Source organism: Pteropus medius, unplaced genomic scaffold (genome assembly GCF_902729225.1).
Source record: "Pteropus medius unplaced genomic scaffold, Ma_sr-lr_union100, whole genome shotgun sequence".
Lineage (NCBI taxonomy): Eukaryota > Metazoa > Chordata > Mammalia > Chiroptera > Pteropodidae > Pteropus > Pteropus medius.
The window spans coordinates 14,710,435-14,736,940 of record NW_024354875.1 but is presented as its reverse complement, the minus strand read 5'-3'; the positions used below and the strand labels follow the sequence as shown (position 1 = coordinate 14,736,940).

Genomic DNA, 26,506 nt, shown 5'->3' with positions numbered 1-26,506 from the left:
ATACTTCTCCTACCTGTTAGGTAGTATACAGGTCAAATCATATTTAATATTTCTAAGACAGTGGTTCTCAACCTTGGGTACACAGAAATCTAGGTAGGGTGCATTCAAAAATTAAGCGAATGCAGTGAACATATATTTTTCTTGGGAATGTGAGCTTTCTGTTTCTAGTATGGTAGAAATTCTTGATAGAGGGATTTCTAGATATAATTTATGAAAACTTGAGAACCAATGATATAAGAGAGTTGCAGCAGATAAACTCAATCAAACTTATTTTCTTGTTAAAAAGAGATTTTTAAAGTTTGTAATAAAAGAAGTAATATATGAAAAATAGTTGGGGTACTGTGCTTGGCATATAGTGAGAACAAAGTTGTCTGTATTTATATTATTACAGGACTGACTGTCCTTTTCAGTAACAAAACTATAGACTTGCATCTTTTCTTGGATATTTATATGATTATCTGAAGTTTAATGATTAAAAGCATAGGCATTTGCATTTTTAAATATTCAACAGAATTTATAAAATAGCTGTGGTTTAGAAAGGATTTCTTTAATACCTGGGGAAAAATAGTTAGCATCTTAAAAATAACAAGAATACTAAATAAACAAAGTCAAGCTGCTGTTATGTTTCACAGTTAGGAACTAAAGTATTAACAAGAGTTTGCAAACATAAATGGCAGGCATCTATCAAGGTCTTCCATGTATATTCAAGGAGATCTTTCAAAAGAATAAGCAGAAACTAAATATATGTTTATGTACATAGAATCGAGGTGAAAACTACTGTATGAGTCTTGCTAACTTTTAATTATTTAAAGCTCTACTTTACAACATAGTTTAAAATTAGAAAGTTAAATGCTATGTCTGAAGTTAGTAAAAGAGTAGCAATTAGTGAACAGAGATAAACCTCTTATACCTATAGTGGTTAAATATTTACCTTTATTTTCAATAATGAAACTCATATGTATAGGGTATGACAAAGGACCTAGATCGAAATTCTGTTAAAGTCATTATAAAAGCAACAAGGCAGACTCTGTTGAAAGAGGTAAAACAGTGATATAATGTGATATGAGAATAGCAGCAGATAAGAGTATGTGTAACGTAATATGCAAAAATGAAAATGTAGACTGAGGTGGCAGAATTTAAATAATTTATTACTATTAAATCTCTTTAAATTGTTGCAGTATCTTTTAATTAAAAAGAAATGTAGCTTATTAAAAAAAATAAAAATCCCTTAAAAGACATTTTTTCTTACATACCTTAGTGTAGCAATTTTTTTCTGATCATTCCTGTTAAAGTTTAAAGGTTACGGGGTTATTGGAAAGGAGTTCTCTACTCATTGTTTCCCCATTTCTCTCCCTGCTCTCTTCACATGAAGTCTAAGTGTAAATCTTTACCTGTAGGATGTCACAATTGCTCCTTTTTGTACCTAAGGCTGTTCATAACTTGGTTTCAGTTTACCTACCCCTCATGTCAGATTAGTTTCCATATCATTGCTTCCACTCATTCTGGACAAGGATTTTCTTATTTCCCTCATCTGTCTAAATCGTACCATTTTCCAGAGTTGATTCGAATCTGGGTTCTGCTATAAAACCTCCTCTGATCACTACAGGTTATCCTCTTCATCCCTATTTTTCAGAACTTCAAAGAACAATATCATGTATTCTTCATAAACAAATGCTTTCACCCTGAATTACTATTCCAGTGTTAAGTAGATAGTAATATTTTGGAGGGAGTTAATATTCTAGCCCTTAAAAAAAGAAGTTCCTCAGTCTCAAAGTAAAATTCTACAGGTTATATATTTATCGTAAAGGGAAAGGATACCCTAAGAATGAAGAAATCAGATGGACATAATTATAACCAAGCAATCAAAGTCAATGTCATCGATATGGGATAAAATGACATTATGTGCCTCCTAATGAGGACACAACATCATCTACACAGCATTCCTAGCAAAATGTTTTAACTCACATATGAATACGAGAAAACAATCAGGCAAATCCAAATTGAAAAACATTCTATAAAACTGACCTAGATTCTTCAAAAATGTCAATGCCATGAACGAATTAAAACGTCTGGGGAATTGATGTAGATTAAAGAAAATATTACAACTGCAATGTACAATATTTGATAGCATCCTGGATTCAAAAAGAAACTATAAGAAATTAATAAGACAACTGAAAAATTTCAAATATAGATTGCATATTAAGTAACATTTTATCAATGTTAAATTTCTTGAATGTGATTTGGTATATGAGGAGAGTGTCCTTGTGTGTTGAACTACTTAGGGGTCAATTGTTACAATATCTGCAGCTTCTACAACATCTTTACTTGTGAATCTTGGTGAAGGATTCAGGGCTACTCAATGAACTGTAAAATGCAATTTTTTCTGCAGCTTTGAAAAATTTAAAAGACGAAAGCATGCATGCAGGCATGCACATTGGGGGAGGTATAAAAAGTCCTTGGCAAGGTAATATGCTATAGGTGCTCAATAAATAGTTATTAAATAACTGAAAGAATAACACCACTAGTTCTTAAAAACATTGCTAGTTGCATTTGAGGACTTGATACCACACATTCCAACACAGCTCTAGCAAAAAGGCTACGTTTCTTTCCTAAAAATCTGTGGCACTTTCTCTTTTTGTTAGCTCAGCCCTACATACCTGCACAGCATCTGTATGTGTCGATCAGTGTTTATTCTAATTGTTTAACTAGATGATTTGGATAGGAAATTTTGAGAGACGACTTCATGGGAATTTTTCAGAATGAATTTGCTATTTGTGATACAATGATAAAACATTTGTAACTTGAAAAGCACTGTGCATGCTTGAAGAGTAGGCTTGGAAAATGCCTGGCCAGGTGATTCCCTATGACTCTTTTTCTGGGAGAAGAGTTGGGGAGGAAAATCCCTAAACCCTTCACCACATTACGTACTTGTTCCTCCTCCGGGACTGGTAAGCACAAGAGAAGGATGTGGGGCTTCCATGCTTTTATGAAGTGTGGCCACCGCAATGATTTTCCTTTTATGTATGCATAGCTTTGTGACATCTTCATCTGCTTTAACATCTTCTGCAGTCCTCTGTTTCACAGCAGCTCCAGGATCAAAATTAAACACCTGGAAAAAGGACAGCCTTTGTTTAGAGTATGACTGTAAAAGCACTAAATAAAAAGAACCTTCATTAAAACTTTTTTTTTTACATAGATTAAGCCATAAATCTGAATAAAAATTTCTCAAGTTTTTAAATTTAAGAAAAGCAACTTTAAAGAACTTAAAATACCTCTGTTGAACTCATGGTTTTTAATGGCAAAGTAAATAATAAAAATTCTCCTAATTCTAAGACAGTCAAGATAAATATATGGAAAGGTATATTATCTGATAATTTTCCCAATTTTAGATGCTTCCTGCAGTTATAACAGTACAAAAACAGATGAAGTACAGTTTAAAAACCCTGAAAGCTGACATTTCAATTTTAGTGTATGTGCTGCCGAAGTGAGCACTAAAAGCTGACATTTCTACAAGCTAATTTTTTCTTTGGCTTTATTATTATGTAAATATTATCTTTTCACCTATTAAAAATCTATTTTTCTAATTAAAAAAAATCTTATTTATTGTATATATACTTATGAGTTATTTCAAATGCTTTTTCTTTCTTTTGGAATGAGGTGACACACAAATAAAAAGGAAGAGAGTATCTATTAACCCTAGTTCTAAAATTAGCACTACAACAGACATCCAGAGAACAATGACCTGTTTCTATAGTAAATAATATTTTCTATTTTAAAATGACTTTACTTTCTACCTTGCAAAGGAGTAAAACAATTTCATGTTTAGACTGGGAAGGTTCAGATTTGTCATTTTAGAAACATTTGTGGCAGATTTATCAACACCTGTGCTAAAAATAACATTGCAGATTGAGCAGTTATAGCAGGAAAAGAAAATATTGCACTATTAAATGGCAAGCATAGGTATAACTCTAATAAAAAAGTACAAAAGAGGTTTTAATGAAACATTTAATATGAATATATGTTTGTCACCTTGGAATATGACTCTGGGATTTGAACTATTTTCCATAATCATTAAGCATTCCAAAATGCATGCAAAAAAATATCTAATTAGATAAAGACTTCAAAATGCCTAAGCGATTGGAGAAGTAATATAAAAATGAAGTGCCAAGTGAGAAAAGCAAATATATGAAACACCTAAAAAATAAAAAAAACTGCCGAGAGATCTGTTGTGAAATTGTTACCTTGGGAAGAATAAGAGGACACTCCAAGCCACACTTGCATGTTCCGTCAGTAAGCAGGTATGTTTTAACCTGCTCCAAGCAAGATAACAAAGACCCACTGGGACTGTAAAAATAGTTTAAAAAAACATCAGGAAATAATTCTGACTGTACATATTATATGAAAAAAGGCATAATTTATAGTCTTGCTGTCCTTCACAGGATAATATTTTCCTACTAAGGAAAAGCATTTTCTTTGTCAATATTATGTTAGCTACTAAATGATAGCCTTTAGCACTATCACTCTTCCTTTTGAACCAAAATATTTCTCAGAAAAATACAGATCTTCATAGAAAATTAAATAAAAGTATTTTGAAAACCAAGAGTGGACTAGGATGGGGAAAATGCTATTCTTAAGAAAGGACAGAAGCAGGCAAGAAAGGAATAAGAAAACTACATGAAAGTAGTCATTACCATTTTAAACCAGAAGATCTAATTTTAAAGCTATTTGAGGAAAAACTGAAATTTAGAAACACACTGGAGGTCAAACCAAAAGGCACTAACTGTACAAAAGGTGGAGCTAGCCAGTTCCTTTAATCTTGGAGTCTAGAACCAAGTTGTTTCTATATAAAAACAGGTTCCTTTATTTCTCCCTAACCCGTTTGTTTCTTTGAAGATAGATCAGTGTGGCTCAACTCAAATTACAGTGAAGAGCCAAACCTCAATGACAGGGAGGAGCCAAGCAGAGTTGACAAGGGATGGGGAACTGGGAACTCTTGAGCAAACCGGGTTTTAGGTGGCAGAAAGGTGGCAGAAAGGTGCCTTGCCAGTCTTCTGGCTCGTAAATGGGTAGTGTTCTCAATGTTATTACTCTTTAGGTCACAAAAGTCAGTACGATATGTGAATCATGATCAAGTTCACGTCTATAGATTAGGTACTAATTCAGATGACAGGATAAGTCTTTGATTTTTATTTATAATGAAGGTTGTTTAAAATAGGCAATTTGCATTTTAGGACTTCAATATTTTTAAAATATTGAACTTACAACCTTAAAAGTTATTATATACTTTTCATTCAAGAATATCTTTTATCTATGACTATTTGCCAAAACCTTTGCTTAAGCCTTCCGATCAAATTTGGATTTGATCAGAAATAATACTGTTTCGTAAACAAAGCATCACACTACTAGAGGTAGACTATTCTGCTCTATAAAAACACGGGTCGTAGTTTTGTATCTACAAATGAACCAATTTTAAGATGCAATTCATATTTTATTTATGGACAGTCACATAACTGACTTACGCATGTAGAAAATCTCAATTAAAACCCTCAACTTTGTCAACTCATTCATTCATTTCTTTAGGCTAACAATTTTTTTCAGATGATCTGTAAAGAATAATAATAACTCTCATATTATAAACCTCAGTGGTAGGGGCCAGATGTTTTCAGGGGGTTGTTGATTTAAATGTAACAAAATCTCCAAATAGTTATCATGTGAGAAATTCATGTGTCGTGAAAAGAAACTGCCTAACATTTTATAGTTAAACAAAGTATACAGACTGAATCTTAGAGAAGTCTAACTGTAAAATTAAACCTGAAGACAAAAGTTCCTGAATTCTATTGAGTACTCTAGACACTAAAAATACTTCCTTCTCAATCAGTCAGTTGGGTTCTTTCCTTCAGTTGTACCTCTTTAATTAACTTTTTTGGAGTAATAATTAACATAAAAAATAGTTACGAGTCTTATGGCAATAGATAAAGCTTAGAAGATTGGAAGCAGGTAGGAAATTGAACATGTAGCCTCAATGCCTCCTTGAGGCAGGAGCAGCTGGAGACTAACCTAAAAATTACAAGCAAACCGCACATTGAGAAGGGAGCTACAGAAGGATGGCTAGCCTCCTATGTATGTTCAAGCAGAAATTTAACTAGTTATACACAAACAAATCAAACCCATGCTGGCTTAATTTATTTGAAGGTGTTTTACCTTGTCTGGCAAAGTTCGTTTCTAAAATAATTCTTATCATGCAGACATGGATTTGGAGAACTCACACTAACAGATAGCGAAGTCTACTTAGATTTAGAAAATCATGAACAAGGGAACTGACAGCTTCCCAGACTTAACTTGGTTTAACTGAATTTTCAGCAATCTGAAAAGCTGATTTATCTTTCATAGAAATTAAGATAAAGTAAAATAAAATTTCTCAAATGTTTAGAGTCAGTTGCTCTAAACTAAATATATATTTGCTCCTTACAGACTAGAACAGTCATAAATATGAATAACACTAATATCTTGCTATATTATATTAATAACAAAGTATTTCTGGCAGTTTGTTAACAACATTGACAATAGGACCACTTGGAGAAAGTTAACTCATGTGTCCATCTTACCTACCATGGAACAGGCTCCACATTCCCTGCTTTCTTATACCTTCACTCCAATTCATATAGAGCAGTGGTTCCCAACAATTTGGCACCAGAAACCGGTAATCTAAAGCCTGATGATCAGAGGTGGAGCTGAGGTGGTGATGCTAGTGCTGGGGAGTGGCTGCAAATACAGATGAAGCTTTGCTCTGCTCTGCCTCTGCTCTTCTCCCGCTGTGAGACCCGGTTCCTAACAAGACTTGGACAAGTACTGGTCCAGGGCCCAGGGGTTGGGGACCCCTGATACAGAGCACGTCTTTGATATTACAGAAACAAAAAACTAATGTGCAAAAGAGTTTCAATTGGTAATTAAGTTTACCTCAAGAATCACCTTACACAGAACAAACAAATCCAGGACAGAATCTGAAATGACTTTTGATTTGTCATGGCATGAAATCATTTGTGTTTATATAATGGAAAATACTTCATTCACAAACATACATCTTTGTACAAAAGGAGAATTCTGTTGAAACAGAGATACAAATAATTGCACTGATAATAATAGCATTAATGTAATGATGCAATGTTGTATCTTTTAAAAAGTTCTAAGTCTATTTCTAATAGTTTTTATTATTACATAACAAGGAATGATTTATGGTATCCTAACTTTTCATATACTTACTGATAAACTACAGAGTAAGGAACTTAGGTGTCCATTAACTAATAATAAGACTGAAACTTCTTGCCAACCGTTGTAATTTCACTCAATTTATTCTACAATATATATAGGCCATCAAAATGTAAAAGAGCAGTCATTTGCATTTTGTTTGTATGATTTTTACATGTGAGATGAAGAGCCAATTCCATCATGACTTTTTCTTTTTTATTATTAAATGCAAGAGAATAAAATAAAATCTGCACAGAAAAAATAGGGAAATTATATTTACTTAACATTAGGCATTAAGAAGTCTAATAATTATAACTGACTATAGATAAAATACATTCCCCCTTACATCAGAAAAGCCAAGTGAAACATTATAAAGGACAGAATAATCATGTCAAGAGACATTGAGCCTATTTCCAGTATTCTACATTCTCCTGTGAATGTGGCAATGATGCCTGTGTTTCTTCTAGAAATCTTCATATTTTTCTTTATCCTTGTTACAGAGATAAGCAGAATGACATCTTATATAAACACAAATACTGCATAAAAATTCTCTCTTATAATCTAAGGCAATTTACATTGCAAAACAGTACAGAATAAAAACACCTGAATATTTCTAGCACAAAGATTTTTATTCACATTTATTTGAGATGCTGTCAGTCTCGATATTTTGCTTCCTCAGAGAAACAGACTTTACCTCCTTAATTTTGGGACTGCAAACTTGGAGGTAAAACAGGTAATAATAAGGGCTCACCTGACATAAAGCACTCCATTTTGATCCACTCGGCGCTGCCAACCCACTGGAACTTGTATAGCTGGAAGACCTCCATCCTTGTCCCCTCCGTCACACTCCTTGCCTCCATTCATTTTCTGTGTCTGCTTGGGACTCTCCAAAGATATCAGCAATAAGACGATATCCTTATATTACAGTGCATGATGGCCTTCAAAAATGGCCAATGCAGCACAGTTGTTCCCAGACTGCACAAAATGCATTGGGGAGCTCGAGCTCAGTTTGGAACCAAGTCCTTGAAATCTGCCATTGTGGAAAAAATCAGTTTCCCATTATAATCTACATTAAATAATCAATGTTTAATTCCTAAGGATGGTCTACATGGGTAAAAAGGAGTGCTTTTGACTAAGGAAAATCATATTCACCAATGCTGGTACCTGTCTGAAGTAGGAGAGGGGAGGAGTGTAAAGTTTTTAGTTCAACATTTTGTTTTGAACTTTGATGCTGGACCAAAATAACCTCTATTGTTTAGAAACCGGTCTCATTTTTATAGTGCGAGTTGGTTAATATTTCCAGGTACTACCCGCCTTCATAGGCCACATTCTTTAAACTTTTTCTTCATCTTCCAATCTGAATCCAAGATGTTGCAGGTTGGGTCATCTGATGTTTTCATGTCTTTAAAATTCCAATAATGTAGCCTGAAACATATGTAAATATGTAAACTGTATACTTATTGTTGAAAAACTGATAACCTCTACACTTTTAAAAACAGAATAAACTGTCTGCTAAGTGTACCAAACCACTTTGATGTCCTCTGTCATGACAAATTCAACTTGTTTTCTCTATCTATTTGATCCACATATTCCAGTTAAACCAATTTGCTTGTTCTTCACTACATGCAACTTTCTACTTATTAGAGAGACCCATAATTATGGCTTCACTCGCACACACACACACTCCTTCTAACCCACAATAATATATATATATATATCAAAACCTCTTATGAACTGAAAACAGGAAAGTTATGCTAATCAAATCACATTTGGTTACTCCTTAATTCCACACATTCCTATGATTTACTTTTCTTTTCTAATTATCATATTTGTCCAAAGAAAACGTTTCTTCTTTTTGAAGAGCAAATTAAAAGGAAATAAACTTACGGTACATTTCCAAATATAAGAGATGTTTTTTCCCCACTGATCTTGAATATAAGAGTGGGAATTGCTTTATAGTTAAGGTGTCTAAGCTCCCTTCTATACGCGGTACTCTCTTAATTCCTTTACCGAGTCACAAGGTTCTATTTGGAGAGGACATACTGGCTTAAAACAGCAGCAATCAATGCTAGTGTGGAATGCTTACAAGAGGTTATCTTAATGGAAGTGTTAAATAAAAAAGATGGCAAATAAATTTATAAAAGACTTAGTAAGTAATCCTTGTGGAGGATATTATGCCACAGTTGCTAGCATTATTTGTTGTGGTAAACAAGCCTTTTTATAATCATTTAATATATAGCGTGTGATTACATTGTGGGACTCATGAAACTATAGTAAAGGATGAATGAAAAAAATGTTCTAGTGTTATATGAGTGCAACTTGTGGTGTATGATAAAAATTTTCAATGATAGCATTAACCACAGATTCAAAAAATGTATCTCAAACAACTTAAATGGAAGTGAAGGTGATATGCTCTGGAAAAGTGTAAAATGACTTAAGATTCATATGGAAGTATTAAAACTGTTTTGAAAAATTTAAATAAAAAAGTTAATATTTTATATATGTTTAAATATGTATGTATAATAATCAACAAATTAAACAGGGTAAGTAGGCATATAACTACTTAATCTACATTCCTAAAAGTCTACATACTTAAGTTAGCCTCGAGCCTTTTTTTGGATCTCTTCATTGGGAAAGCAGGAGAATGCCTTATAGTAAAGGGCATCATATGTTCAGGCATATATCTTATTTGTACCCTTGGTTCTGAGGCAGATTAAAGGTGTTGTAATGAAGCATATACTCATTTAGCTGAAAGTTGGAAACCATGGGTATGGGTGTGGGAAACACTGGCAGGCAATGGAAAAAGTAGCAACAACTTACTGGGAAAAATGTGGGGTATAAAGAAGAGTGCCAAGTAGTACCATTCACAATGGTGTCTCAAGCTGATAATTTGCATTGTGGGCTGACTCCTCTGTGTCTATGCTTCTCACAGAAATGACCCACTTTGCAGGGGTCATTTCTGTCTCCCATCCACTGCACCTTCAACCATGTTGATCATGTATATGTTTATTCATATTTAACAGTTAGTGAGCAACTATTATGTACTCAGTACTATCCTATGTACTGTAGTACAAAGATGGTTAAGACACCACTTTATCCAAAGCCCAGTGTAATGTTTGGTACTTAAGAGCTGCTCAGTGTGGAAGGACAGAAAGGAAAGAGGGAGGGATGGAGGATGAAAGAGGATGGAAAGAGTAAGGGAGGGTCAGTCCTTCTTTCTCATTGAGTTCCCAGCCTCATGGAGTACCCAGCCCTAGTGAAAGATGTGAAAGAGGTGTGAATTTTCTGCGGTTTATCAAAGGTTTATCAAATAACAACACACTCTGATGACCGAACCTGTTTTTTTAAAGGTCCCTTTTTATAGTCACTTTGTTACCTCGCTTTTCCTAAAAAACAACAACCCCCCCCCAAAAAAAACACGCCTTTAGTGGTCTCTGATCATTAGATTGGACCAGCTGTCATTTTTCCTACTTTTTTTTTTTTTTGGTCAACCTGCTCTTGCATGTGACTCTGTCTTCCTCGAGACTGGCTGGCTTGTTCCATTCAGTAATTTGTGGATCTGCCAGATAATAACATTGGAGTGATTTCTGCCAAATGTCTCCCTCAGATTTCAGCAACTGAAATATAAATATCTGATGGCTGGGTTTTACTTAAACCAGAAGTTCTAAAAGCATGTTCATGAGACAACATCGTGATAGTCAGTAACATCTGGCAACTTGTCAGAAATGCAAATTCACAGGCCAGACCCCAGACTTACTGAATTAGAAACTCTGGGGGGCAATCTGTTTTTCTAACAAGACTGGTAGGTGATTCTGATGCATGCTCAAGTTTGAGACTGGCTTAGACTAATGCCCCTGACTCCCTTCCCTGGATATGACCGGTTTTATATCTCCAAACCTTATAGGCAGCCAGCCCTCTACTTCATTTTGTCTCTGGGAGGATCTTTCTTTTTTTTTTTTGTGGATACTTCCACCTTCTAGAGGCAGTTTGATTATAAGGGCTTTAAAAACCCTTCCTAGAGCAGAGTCCAGTAACTATATAGTTATCATTTATTTATCTGTAAGCGGCACTAATTTTCTCAACATTCAGTTCGTGAATTTGGAAAACGCAGAGAAGTTTGAAGATGAAAATAAAATTGAACTGTAATTTTACTGCTGAATACTAACCACTGTAAACATAGATGTACCTTCTTTCAACCACTGATTTCAGAAAATCTTAAAAGCATACCTTAAAAAAAAGTTTAATATCATAAATAATAAAGTACCATTCCAAATTCATGATGTAAGCATTTTGTCAGTTCTAATTATTTTTTAAAGTAAAGACTTAGAAAACATTAAGAGGAAGTTAAATACTACCCCCCCAACACCCTAATTTCCTTTTTAGTTTTAGACCCCTCCCTTGAACCCTGGAGGCAACCACTATCACTGGTTCTGGTCTGTATCCTTCCAGGCTGTGTTTTCATGTGTTTATTCCTTATATGTGTATATGTAAACAATATTTGGTACAGTTTTATGTGTTTTAAAATTTTACATAAATACTATTATACATATATATCATTCTCCAACTTGCTTTTAAAATTCGACATTGTTTTGAAAGCTATCTTTGTTGAGATATATTGATCTATCTCTGTTGCAGATACATTGATCCAATTCATTAATATTTAACATCTAAATAGCATTCTATCATATGATTATACAACTATTCATCTATTAGTAGATCAATCATATTAATGTTTGTATGTAGAGTCTGCACATTTTCAACTTTACAGGCATTGCCAAATTGTTCTCCAAAGTAGTTGTACTGATTCCAATTTTTTTCTGTGTATAAAATGTGTCCTTTTCCTTTAAATATTGAGTCATTACCACTTTGTACTTTATTTTTCTCCTGAGTATTTTATGATATGGCAGTAAATTTTTTTTTTTCAAAATATGGCTTTTGATTGCTGGATAGACTTTTCTTGGATAGATGTATATAAATTACTTAATTACATAGATTTTTCTCCCAAATTCTCACAATTACAAATAAATCTGAGATAAATATTCCTACATATAAATCTATGATCATTTTGATAATTCATTTATAATTATTTGTTAAAACAGAATTGCATAAATCTAGGGCCCTTCACAAATTTCTTAAGGTGCCAGAAGGGTAGTTTTAAGAAAGCATTTCAGGCTATACTTCTCAAATGTTTGAAACCCATGCAAGCCCTCTATTGTGAAATATTAAAATCTATTCTTCATGCTTCCAAGATTCTGATAACTTTATCTTCTATGCAAACCCATCATTTAAGATTTAGCCAAGCTTTTTTATAGTTTGTATAAAATAAACAACAGTCCTCTTTTCTAATTTTTATAAATTTAACATAAAAGCTACATATCTACAATATTTTCCAGTCACCTCCCCTAAGGATTGCATTATGACCCACCTTGTTTATATGGCTTGGTTTAAGCCCAACAGATACAGGTTAATACAGAAACAATAATGTAATATGAAAGGCACCTCCATTTCACTAATATTCTGGATCAGGAATAGATCTTATATTTAGGACATAATTTGAATTTATTTCACAAACAGTTTTGGTAGCACTAATAAGGAAATTCAAAAAGTGGTGTGTGTGTATGTATGTGTGTGTTCTAAGGAGAATATATGTCACAATTTTACCACTGTTTTCATTTCCTTCTTTCTTTCAATATGCAAATTACTCTATGAGAATTTGCTTTTGGTGACTTGAATTTTAGTGACTTGATTTACTTCTTTACATTGGCTTTTTCTGACCATGAAGAATTCTAATTAGAGGTTACCTCCTCAGAGAGACTATATTGTAAACCCTAGGTACTCTCTCACATTTTGTTAATTCACTGATTCCTCTTATTATCTGATTTTTTTCTTATCATTTATTTGTTTATTGACTATCCCCACAGGAATGTAAATTCCTGTAGGGCAGGAATCTTGTCTCTCTAGGACCCTTCTATATTCACAGTTTCTGGTATTGTACTTATTCTATTGCAGGTGCTTAAATACTCTCTGAAGACTATGCATATTCTAATTAGTCAACATAATTTTATATTCTGATTTTTACCATGAAGGCTCATAAAGTTTTAGCAATATGCATCTAAAATGAAAAAGAGTTTTTAAAAGAAGCCAGTAGAAGCCAATGAGTATGTATTGTGAAAAAATACAAAAAAGATTTTTGCTCTAGATTTGTCCCTAATAATCTCATAATCTGAGTGATAATTTTTGTGTAGAAAAAGTATGATAGAGCTTCTAACAAAATTCTAACTTCATACTTTATTTGTAAAGTGCATCAGTTTTATTTATTGGGGTATATATAAGTGGTATATATATATATGTATATATATATTGGGGTATATATAAGTGGTATATATATGTATATATATACATATATATATTGCGGTATACATATATACATATATATATATTGGGGTATACATATATATTGGGGTATATATAAGTGGTATATATATATGTATATATATATTGGGGTATATATAAGTGGTATATATATATGTATATATATATATACACATATACATACTTCCATTGAATTAATAAAGGAAACACTGAAATAAATGCAACAATATAAAAATTAAAATTAATGCAAGAGACCTTTTTCTCAATCTGCTTTACTGACATTCTTGTCAACCTAAGAATCAACTCACTATGCAATGTTAATGCAAATTTTAAAAGTTATACCCAAATACCACAAAGACTAAATATCAGAGAATATAACACCAGAAAAATAAGCAGATACTCTTCATAAATCTTCTGAGTAACATCAAACATAATAAATTCTTCTGAATAATGTCACACAAACTTAATTAATGGTAAAAATAATGAATTGATTTTTTGAACCATGTGATATTATGAGTAAATTCTATTGAAATGTTTATAACGGCATATCACACATTGATCTTGTGTTCAGTGGGGTTATGTGGATACACAGTAGCACAGAATGAATACTCAATGAACAATTAATTTATCAAGATGAGACTATGTAAATTGGGTAAAACACCAATATGGAAGTTATATAAACCTAAATAATCATTTATACTTTTTAATATTATGATTATAAACTTAGCTCATGAAATAAGTTACATAAAAAGTCCACTCCATTCCTACATTTGCAAGAGAGAACACCTCATGTTCTCCAATTGAGAATGAGCTCATGTAAAATCTACCTCTATGCTTAAATTCCAAAGCAATATGTCCACACAACGACAGATATGATTGGGTTAAAAAATGTCAGCATTAGCATTTTGGAGAGTAATGCTGAGTGACTATAACTTAATTATCATTTGATTCGGTAATAAATGGATATACACATAATCTTTCCATCATTATTAGTTAAATTAGGCTTGTTAGAGTAACCCTAAATGACATTTTCCCTTTTCAATTACCTTTCACCCATATATCAATAATTTAAACAGCTCCTTCAGAGCATTTAGCCAGCCCCCTCCATCCAACTTTCCCATCAGTTTCACCTTTCATCTATTTATGCAAGCTATGCATTTTTACTTATGAGCACACTTATCTTACAGTTATATCTTCTTTCATTTTTTAAAAACCTTCCAATAGATCAGCCCTATTTTTACTTTGGTTATTATTCTCATTTGGTTCTTATCCTCACCGTGCAGCCACTTCTTCCAAAACATACCTCTCAGATACATCCTTTGTAAGAGATCTAAGCTCTGTCAGTCTCTCCTTACTCACTCCAAACTACCCACAGTACACTTATGTTTGTTGTATCAGGATACTTTAAAAACATCTTTCCTCTCCTGATCACTGAAGCTCTCTAGTTCCAGATGTACTTGCCCTTTCATTGCAGAAGAGTGTAAAAGTTCATGACCTGTACATGAGGGACCCCATTCATATAGGAAGCCTACATTTTTTCACATACACAAAAAATGGAATAGAGATAGGCTCCTGAGAGTCAGGTCAGTCCTCAGAATCAAGGTAACAAGCATCCTGGCCTATGTCCGACTATGGTCAGGAGGATTATTTATACCAGGCCATTTCTTGCTACTAAAGTCCGGCAACTCGTACATTCTAGTGACACAGAAGCCTTCAGAGAACTAAATGCTAAATGTAGAAGACTGCATTGGCTACAAATATTTTGTAGCTCCTTCCATCACGAAGTGGGATTTACTACTCTACACCTCTAGGCTGGCCTTGTGATTTGCTTTGAACAATGCAATATGGTGGATGTGATACTGTTCAAGTTGAGACTAACCCTCCAAAGGGCTTGCATCTTCTACTCCTGCTTCTTATAGTGCCATTGTCATATGAAAAATCTGATCTAGCCACCTCGAGGATGAAAGATCATGTAGAGAGAGAGAAGTCGAGCTGGTCCGGCCAGTCCAGCTGAGGCCCCAGACATACAAGTGAACTCAACCAACATTGCCAACCCACAGAATCATGGGTATTATTTCAAATAGCCAAAAACTATACTGGAAACAAACTGAAAGTCTAAAATAGAGTCTTATTTAAATGTTACAGAATTGAGAAGCTATGTAGCTCTACCCTTTAATAGCTCATAACCTTGGGCAAGTTTTAAATTTTCTTTCCTTATAAAATGATCATAGAATTGTTCTGGGCATATAAATTAAAAGTCTTAAATCAGTATCCAGCACATCATAAATATCCAAATTGTTATCATTTATACATAGCTATTAAAATCATAATATTAAAATGTCCTAGGAAATTTAATAGCACTGGGAGAAGTCCATGATACTGTAAGCTGAAAAAAAAACCTACAAAATTGTGTAGATTATTACAAATCTTCATTTACAAAAGTGTTCCTATATATACGTACATATAGGAATAAAATAGCACTATGCTCCCAGTGGTTGTCTCCGGGCAGTGAGAACATGAGTGATTTTTATTTTTTCATTGCTTTTTTGTAGTTTCAAAATTTTCTGTAATAAAAATATATTGACTCTATAATCAGAAAAAAAATTATTTCCCAAAACTTAAATGCTATATCTATAGAACAGCTAATTAATACTTTCTGATTCTCAAAAGCATTAGGGAAACTTTCTGTTAGAAATAGTTACAAGCTTTGTGCCTAGTATTATGCTATTATTACTCTTTGTTTTAGCCAAGTAAAGAAAAAGATATGGAAAGTCAGAAAGAATACTGCATTAACCTGGATGATCTAAATACTAGAAAGAAAAATTAAGGCTATCCGTTTGGTTATAAAATGCCTCAGGTGTCACTCTTAACTTTTCTGCTTCTCATAAGTTGTCTGATAAGGTCTTTCAAGAAGCAAAAAGAGGAAGATCATCTATCTCTGTGTGGACTCTAGAAAGAGGAGGCCAAAGTATACATACCATCTCCCATCCTGACTCTCTTGTTCTTCACTAAACCAACATCTATTTATCTCAGTTTACATGTCACTTCCTCAGGGAGGCCTTCCAGGTTTCCCTAATCTTTATTTGGCTTTCCAAGTCTATACTGGGTTCCCCTCGTAATTTCCCCATATAATATCCAGTAATTCGCATATATTACCACACATAACTGAGCTTTCTCTTGCCAGAGCACATAATGGCAAACAAAAACCAATTGAGACAGTTAACTTCAAGTTAAAGTTTCCCTTTGTGCCTTTAAAAATATAAAAAAGTGAAAAGTGAAGGTCTATAGGCATATGTAGAAAATGCTCACTATTCATTTTACCATCTTAAAAGCTAAAAAGTGAATAATCACCAGCTCCCAAACATATATCCTTAAGAAACAAAAACATTTAGAGTACTGTTTCAAAGTACAGTAATAAAAGAGAACACTTATGAACTAAATGATAAATTCACTATATTGAGGGAAAATTATTTATAATTTATTTCTATATATTAGTCATCAGTATAGTTTGCTATTTTTGTTTTTCTATAGTAGAGTAAAATTTCTTATAGAGAATATTTAGAAACATTGCTCTTAATCTATTTAAGAGTACACTAAGCAAGTTTGAGGGGTAATTTTCACAACTTATCCATGCATTACTGGTATTTTGGCTACTCAAAGTACATCTCAATATATATTGGCAAAATCACTGTTTAAAAATGATATACATTAATATTGTTTTTCCCCAAAACTGTACTAATGAAACAATTGTGAATTATGTCCATTTGGGGTTGTGCAATTAACAACTAATATTTATATACTCCTACTTAGAAATGTTCTTCAATTCACCTGGCAATGATGTTAAGTTCCTACTCGGAGTAATCAGTTCTGTATAGAGATAACGAGACTCCTCAGTAACTTTGAAAATCGGGTTACTCTTAAAGTGAAAATAGGAAGATTCCTTAGCTATTGAAGAAACCCACCAAAGACATTGTCTCTAAATAATTATAAATATCTAGGAACACTTAAGTCTAATCAACATCTCCAGCAAACATAACCAAATGTAAAAGATAACTAAAGTCTAATAAATTGTCTGACAAGGCCTCCCAAGAAGCAAGAGGAGAAAGATCATCTCTGTGTGGATTCTACAAAGGAGAGCCCAAAGCATACAATCTTTAAGCCCCACGAAATAAATGATCTTTTACTGTTGTCTGTGCAGCTTACCCAGCAGTAACAAAATGAGTAGATAATAATACCTGTAGATGTTTAGTGGTGTCATATCAAGTGTCTCAAGGAGACTACATTCAGCATTTACCTGCTGACTGGAATACTGAGAGAGGCAGAGAAAATGTAGCGGCAGCCAAAGAAAATTTATGCACTAAATACTATGGTGGAGAGGAAGAGAGTTTCAGTATCACAAAATCAGGCATAGAGTATTTTAGAGAACATGTTGAAGAAAAAAGCAAAATCTATAAAAAATAAAGTCTTCAATTTAACAAATAGGTAAGCAAAATATAGGACCAAGTTACAAAACAGGAAAGTTCTTGGTCAAATCCCACCTGTCAGAGTCAGTGCTTGGCTTGAACCCATTTTAAGAATAATAATAAAAGTGAATTAATTGATAATATTCAAATCAAAATATTTCACTAAAAATTTTTCATTTCCTGCCTTACCTGAGAAACGGGACAATGTGGTAACACTAGGCCAACATTCGCACCTTGCAGCAATTATCTGGAACGCAGCAGTGGCTGCTCCTTCAGTAAGGACTTGGCTCTCCAGTCCAGCGCACTGGCTTCCTGCTTCATTCCCACCAGCCTGGCCTCTGTAGGCACTTGGGTTTCCAGCCTCTGGAATAGAATGGACCTTGGGATAAGGCTTGAAGGGCTCACTTTTGGCCCTTGATGAGAGGTACAACTTATTACTTTGTTAAATGACTACTTAATTTATGCTTCAGTTTCTTCATCAGAGTGGAAGGTGAACTCTTAGTGAATCATCATGCATTATTAGTAGATGTAGGAGCACCAGTAAGCCAGCGAAAACCACAAGCACATAGTTAACGTTCTTAATGAAACTGAGTTGACTCTGGGACTGTGGTGATTCTTGAATTAGAGGAGGTAGAGGGTACGGAAAACTGTCATCCAACTTTAGTATTCTGCCTTGCCTTCTTTCTTAGCACCATCGTCAGCAATATCACATTATTATTATCTAAGGAACTTATCTTAGGATCAAAGAATTATGAAACCAAATTGTACATTATATTATTAAGAATTATAAAATGCCATTGTTTTATTTTCTGATTTATATTATTATTTTCTTTTAGTAAATAAGAAAAGAAATTTTATAAGGAATTTCAAGAGTGCTTGAGACCTCACTCCTTACTCTATTTTCTTTTAGCCTTCAGAAACATTGACAAGGCTCTTCTTCAGCCTGGGTAAAATAATCCTTGCGACAATCTAGGATTGTGACAGTTCTCTTCCGACGGTCCTTGAACAACTTTCTGATTATCTGGTGGATTTCACAGGTGCTTTGATATCAAGTTAGTGACTTGGATACCAGGTACGTATATTTGAGTCAATGAAAATAAACAAATAGGTCACCCAGCTCATAAATTAATTTCTTGTAAATATAGATGTCCTGTGTCAGACACTAGAGCCCCATCACTCTTGAGCAATGAAAAAACCAATTTTTTAAATTGGAAGAGTAAGGACCACATCTCAGGCCATAGTTACGCCACAGGATGCTCCTCCACCTTTGAGGTCCTTCCTGATAGCCAGCCTACTTTTTCTTTTTCTTTTTGATTTAGTGCCAAAGCAGGATAGGGAATGTGTAGGACACGGTGTAGCAGCATGCTTGAGCATGGCTCTTCTTCAGAAAGCAGCAAGAGAGACAAGCAGCAACTAAGAGATTTGGGGCCAAAGTTAAAAAACTACATTTCTATAAACCTGATATACTAAAGATACTCCAGGCATTATATTTAAAATTTTAAGTATTTATTGGGCAACTACATGCATGGCATTGGATGGACAGTAGGAACCCAAACATAAAGAGAACACAGTCCCCTTCTCAGGGAGATCAGTGCCCAGGGGGTAGAGGGCGGGGAGTTGGGCAGTTAAGTAACCAGGTAATTACAACATTGAATGATACCAGCTAGGATAGGGCTAAGCATGGAGTGCTAAATGAGCACAAAGAAAGAGCTAGTGTAGTTTTCAGAGATCAGAGAAAGGAGTGTGTGTGTATGTGTGTGTGTGTGTGTGTGTGTGTGTGTGAATACACCTAAAGTTACATAGACATTAGATAGGCCTGAGGAGACCTGAAACTTCGCCTAATCCATGCAAATGATTTAAGTTCCAAAAGTTTAATATTGAAGGTTTTTACATTTCTGTTTGGTAATAACAATTCCAATATTGTACTCATTTTTAGCTGGTAAACAAACATAAAGATCTCATTTTGTCAGATCTTTTAACCTTGAGATGTGATAAGTCATGAGGCATTAATGAGTATTTTCCACAGAAAGATCTGGATGCCTGCCTGATGCCTGAAATAGAAAATGATTACCAGACATCTAGATAAACAAATACTGTTTTCTAGAAGAAATACTATCAAAGAACAATGATTCATTTCAGTAAGAAAGTAATATTAGATGTGAATACATTCAAAGCAGAAGCTAAAAGAAGCAAGATATGGATGAGGGAGTCTTAGCTAATAGAAAGAGTAGTTCAAAACTATTTGGAAGTATATTCTTTAATAAAAAAAAGTCCATAGGTAATGAAAATAAGATGAGTATTACACTAAAATCATTTTAGCCTAATGTATAAATAAAATCAGGTTACATTTATCTTATCATCTTTTGGAAACTGCACTGAGATTTTATACATATATTAACTAATTTAATCCTTGTCACAACTGTGTAAGTGCTATCAGTTTTTTTTTTTCTAGAGTTGAGAAAACTGAGATAGGAGAAATTAAGTAACTTTACCTTCTCTTTTCCTCTCTGATAATTTATACCCCCCTTTTCTATTTTATTTTTTTCTCCTTAGTACTTATCATTATCTAACATATTATATAATTTACTATTTAACCTTATTATTGTCAGTTTCCTTGGATAAAAATGTAAGCTTCATAAATACATAGATATATCATCATAATAGACAAAAATCTACTATTTTTTTGCTTTAGATTTAATAGCTCCTTAAAGACTGGTTTTGTATCAAAACTTTTTTATTTCTCATAGCACAAAGTACAGAACCTTACACGGGCAGGAGCCAAAAATATTTGTTGAGTGAATGATGAGCACAATTAGTCAGTAAGCATATACTGAGCCCTGGCCATACTCAGCATTGCACTTATCACCATAAGATGGGGAAGTACAAAATAACTATCAGTGTTCTCAAAGAATTTAACATTTAGGAATAGAAATAGGTAGAAGCATCAGGAATACCTAGGATACAAAATAAGAAGTTTTCACATTTCATTACTTCTATTCTTTAATCACCTAATGGGCACAAACACTCACCACTCCTCCTAAGACACTCTAGTATCTTGTTGCATTAAACTTTCTTGGAAATGCCAGGGCTATTCACAACTCTACTACTATGCATGTGTTTTTCCCTGGACTTAGAAAGATTTCCTCCCATTTTCTTAAAGCAACCTTCTGTTCTTTAACTAAACTCTAAGGACATCTCCTTCATGAAGCCCTATTCGGTTTCTTGCTTAGAGTGACTTGTTCATTCCTCTCTCATTCTACAGTGCTGTTTATGTAACAGCACTTACCGTACTGTGTTTGATCTACATTCATTTCATATATCTTTTTTCCTCTTTTAAAATTTTTTATTACAATTTTTTGACATAAAAGATGTATAGCACACATTTTACGAATAATAATAAAATATACAATACCCTTTATTGTAAATTTTAAATAGCTGGTTCATTCTCAGAGAATGTTTTTGATTTTTGCCCAACTCTTGAATGTTAGCCAACTTATGTTGTAGGTTATGACTGAGTATAGTCTCAACATGAATAGTTAATATATATTTTTATTTACATTAATGAGTAAGATGAAAATAAAGCAGCTAAATCAATGATGAGAGTATTTCTTTCATGAATCATATAAAAGTTTTTATATACTGGAAGAATATTTTCTCCATTCTTTTGTAATGGCTATAGACATGATGCACTTTTAGGTTTAACTTACACAATTATTTACTCCATCACCTAACTATGAGTATGAAGGCCTAGAGTTATTGGGAGCTCCAAAAGAAAATATTCGTGAGAATAAAACCAAAATAGAGGAAGGAGGAACCAAAATACAGAAATGCAGCCAGTGAAAGTTTGGTGACATTGTTTTGGCCCCTGGATCCAGCCATACCCTGAGACATTCTGACTCTCTAGGTTTGTTACATGAGCCCCCTCCCCGCTGCCCCCAAAATCTTTTTGTTTCCCTTAATCTAATTTGAGTTGTGTTTCTCTTACTTTTAACTCAAGGAGACCTAGCTAATAAATTATGCATTCTCCCAAAAGGAGAACCTTTGAGTATTTGGTTAAGGAACTTGAACTTTGTGGAAATTCAGTATTCAATGATGCATAATTTATCATTGTATCTCCAGTGCCAAGTCCATTACCTATCACTTTGTAGACCTTAAGTAAGTATTTGGTGTTTGAATGCCTGAATGTGTGTGCTTTTTTAAATTGAGGTCTTCTTTGAGTATTTTTTTATTTTTTATTTAAAAAATTTTTATTTTTCAGTTAGAGTTGACATTCAGTATTATTTTATATTAGTTTCAGGTGTACAGCATAGTGGTTAGACATTAATAATTGTTCCCTCTGACTAGCCTAGTACCGACCTGGCACTATACATACTTATGACCATATTATTGACTATATTCCCTATGCCATATGATTGCCAGATTTGGGGGGGAGGGACGGGGACTGGGTGAAAAAGGTGAAGGGATTAAGAAGTACAAATTGTTTTATGTATATCTTTATAAAGTTTGTGGTTGCCAGACAATTTACCAGGTTCACGGTGTGCAAAGAGAGTGCTTTGAGTTGAATTATTTGTTTTTTTCACCTTTTAAAACAGTAAAGAACTTTTAATTCCCCTAAAATATAACCATAAATAGAAAAGTTCTTGTTAATAAATATTAAAACCACTCAGTCATACACAAAGCTAATTGCAGGTGTGCATTAAACTAAAATTAAATGGAGGTTGAATAGAATCACTTTTCTTATTTTATTTTCAGCACAATTTCTAGATTCAGAGAATGTCTCCTAGAAGAGTTCCTGGCACAAAGAAAATTACTTGTTGAATAAATAAATAAATGTCTGCATACAAACCATGTCATTAAATGCTAAATGGCATGGCATGAACTAAATATACTATAGGAACTCACAGATTAGGTAACAAATAATAGAGAGAACAGTGAACTAAGTGTTAAAAAGTTTGGTATCTGCAATTTTCTATCTGTATAACTTTGAGCAAGACACTTAACCTGGGCTTTAATTTTTCAATTTATAAAATTAATAGATTGGATCAAATGAGCAGTTTTAAAATTATTTTAGTTGTATATCTTTCTTGTCTAATAAACTCTAAATGAAACCTCCATTATATAAAACAGAAAAAGATTTGTTAGTAATAATTCATTTTATAAGATCAAATTATAGTATTATAAAAATCCATCAATAATTATAATGAACTATTGATTAATAAAAAGCATAAAACCAAGGAACATGGGTGACCATTGCAATTTTAAATCAGCATCATTGACAAATTCATTTTGTTTTGGCTTTATAATATTGATACAATTCTCAATGTTAAAAAAACTACTGCAAATGGCAACATTTTTAAATTAGCTAATTTGGCTTTGGCAATATTAAGATCTTTGCTATTAAAATAGTCTAGAAACTTGAAGAAGGAATAAAGAAAATCTTGTTTCCAAAACTGAATGATTATATCGATTCATTACTCATGTATCTGGTCATGAATACAAAATATGGGCAAGAATTACCCAAAACTTAAATTAAGCAAGAAATTTTCTTTAATATAATTTTATCACATTAATTTGCCATTGCGAAGCTGTTAAGGGGTGAAAAGAATACAGGCAAGAAGATGCTCCTACATTTTATTTGTATTTATTCAATGGAGCCTACATATGTTGCAGTAGTGTTCTTGTTTGCCTAATTTGATTGGATATATAATAATGGACTCAATTCTTTTAAAAGCCTAGCAAAAACTTAAAAATAAAAATACTCATAAAAAGTTCAAATATCTAGTTAAAAATTACAAATATGTAGTTAAAAATAGCAAAGCTTTAGTCAGTAGTCCATAAAAATATAAACTAGCAGTACAGCTTATTTTTGTTTCATGATACGTTCATGTGTTACAATTTGGTATAACACACTTGAGTGTGCATGTTACTTTTATTATAGGGTTAAAATACTTAATATATTTTTAAAATTTCTATTTGTGTCCAACATTTGGAAAACTCTGAAGAATCTCCTCTGAGATTGATATTCTTCTAGTCCTTTTGATTCTATCATTTCTACATAAGCTAAAAAAGAAAGACTTTATAAAGATGACTTCAATTTTTTTTCAACTCAATCTTATATACGTTTACTGAGATAAAACACCCCTGAGACATGCAAGAGCCTGATCAAATTGAAGTGGAGAACGTGTGTTGGGTAGCATCATAAATGGAGCTTTAAAAAATGTCAACTTTCCTAGTATAAGATGAATTTCTTTGCACATATGTTAAAAACAGCTTCAGTATCATAGATCCATGACATTTTTAACATGAACATTGCTGGTCTACAGGTATCTTAACTTATAAAGGCAATTTCACTCCTAAGAAGTTGTTTTCTAAAAATGACATCTGTTAGATGTAACTTTTCAGTAATTTCACCTTTATTTACTTGAAGAACATATTCTGCTTTGAACACAGAGGAAACTCTTAACTAACCTCTACTTAAACAAATCACTGAATTAATCAAAACAGCATTTCCATTTGAAAACAGATGAATGTTTACCTGTGCTCTTACCACTTAAGTTGTATGCTTTCCAATATCACTTGTTTTCTCCAAAGCTGTCTGAGCCAATAATAATTGCTGGTGTCATTTAGGAATTTAATAAAATATTGTGTAAATTGATAAAATATAAGTATAAAAAGAGAATGACTCTTTCCATAAAAATTAAGTTAAAGTATAGCTTTTAACATCAGCCTCTGAAAAAAATGAGGTCAAATAAGATGGGAAAGAGGAGAATCTTGGGGGGAAAAATCTTAAAAATGGTGAATAATTCTGCATTTAGACCATCCTGCAAATGTCTTTGAGTTCTTGTTCCTCTCCAAAGTCAAAAACAAAACAAAAGAAATATCTGATGTTATGTTGTTGGTATAAAGACAAATGTACTCCAATAAGTAAACTCATAATTAGAGAAAGGATTTGATCTAAAAAGATTGCTGACTGAACTTATATTTATATATTTTAAGTTAAAACTAAGCGTTTAATTATAAGTATTTTTTTATGATTCTTTGCTTTAATAAATCTTTTTCAATTAATGAATAAACTACAGCTTCAAATTGTGTTGGATAAGAGACCTACTCTATTGCTGTTACAAAATTAATTATTATTTGTTTGTGACTGGGAGTCGGAACTTCACATTGAAATGATGAAGTTGTTTTGGGATCTCAGGTCTATTTTCCTTTGATTCTCTTATTACTTAAAAAAATTGATAAAGAAGATATATAATTGTAGAATGAAAATCTTTAGCGAGAAATAAAAACTCTGAAAATATATACCTAACTATATCCTAAAAATAATTGACACAAAAATGACAGTTACAATGAGAAATGGCTCAATCTACAGTCAATATACATTTTTCAGAAACTGATAGACAAGAAATTAAAAAAGATATACAAGATTAGAACTACACAATTAAAATACTCAATGTAATAGAAATATAGAGAACTACATAAATTATAAGAATTATAGATATAGATTTTTAAAAGCACACATCGAATCAGAAAATTAGCTTAGTAGTGGGGTTAAGCACATGAATTCCAGATCTAGACTCCTGGATATAAAGTCTCAGCTTTATATTTTTCTAAAGAAATCCAAAACACAAATTCGAAAGATATATGCACCCACCCCTATGTTCACTGAAGTGCTGTTTACAATAGCCAAGATATGGAAGCAACCTAAATGTCTACCAATAGATGATTAGGTAAAGAAGTTGTGGTACATTTCTACAATAGAATATTACCCAGCCATTTAAAAAAATGAAATCTTATCATTTGTGATGATATGGATGGACCTAGCAAGTATTATGCTAAGTGAAATCAGTCAGAGAAATACGAATACCATACGATTCCACTTATATGTGAACTCTAAAGAACAAAATAAATAAACAAACAAAATGAAAAAAGACTCATAGATACAGAGAACAAACTGGTGACTGCCAGATAGGAGGGAGGTTGGGGATTGGGTGAAAAAGGTGAAGGGATGAAGAAGTACAAATTAGTGGTTACGAAATAGTCAAAGGGATGCGAAGTACGCATAGAGAACATAGTCAATAATATTATAATAACCGTATATAGTGCCGGGTGGGTACTAGACTAATTGGGGGATCACTTCGTAAATTATACAAACGTCTAACCATTATGCTGTACATCTGAAACTAATATAAAATAACATTGAATGTCAATATTGAAAAGTAAAAATTAAAAAAATCAGCTCTACTACTTGCTGTGTAATTGAGGGCAAATTATGTCTCTGTCTCTCAGCTTCTTTATCTGCAAAATGAAGATAATAATTGTATCCACAACAGTGTTGAGAAAAGTGAATAAAGACTGGTAAAGTACTTAGTGCCTGGTTCATGGTAAGGACTATATAAATATTTGGTAATAATAAGTGGCCAAAA

General features: G+C 33.0%; 1 protein-coding gene across 9 annotated transcripts in view; it reads right to left on the bottom strand.

Moving 5' to 3' along the window:
- The window catches only part of MBD5 (methyl-CpG binding domain protein 5), a 369,565-nt gene that overhangs the window by 47,022 nt on the left and 296,037 nt on the right, over nucleotides 1-26,506 (bottom strand). For 6 of the 9 annotated variants that reach the window (XR_005651314.1, XR_005651315.1, XR_005651316.1 and 3 more), the window contains 4 exons: nucleotides 18,270-18,443; nucleotides 7,997-8,670; nucleotides 4,242-4,344; nucleotides 2,929-3,109 (listed from right to left, as the gene is read on the bottom strand). Coding sequence is in view for 6 of the 9 variants with exons in the window: in XM_039855716.1 (XP_039711650.1) it covers nucleotides 2,929-3,109; nucleotides 4,242-4,344; nucleotides 7,997-8,109 (397 nt within the window). In the remaining 3 variants the exon portion in view is untranslated. The remainder of the gene's footprint in view (nucleotides 1-2,928; nucleotides 3,110-4,241; nucleotides 4,345-7,996; nucleotides 8,671-18,269; nucleotides 18,444-26,506) is intronic. The other 3 variants (XM_039855722.1, XM_039855718.1, XM_039855719.1) reach the window with 2 other exon arrangements.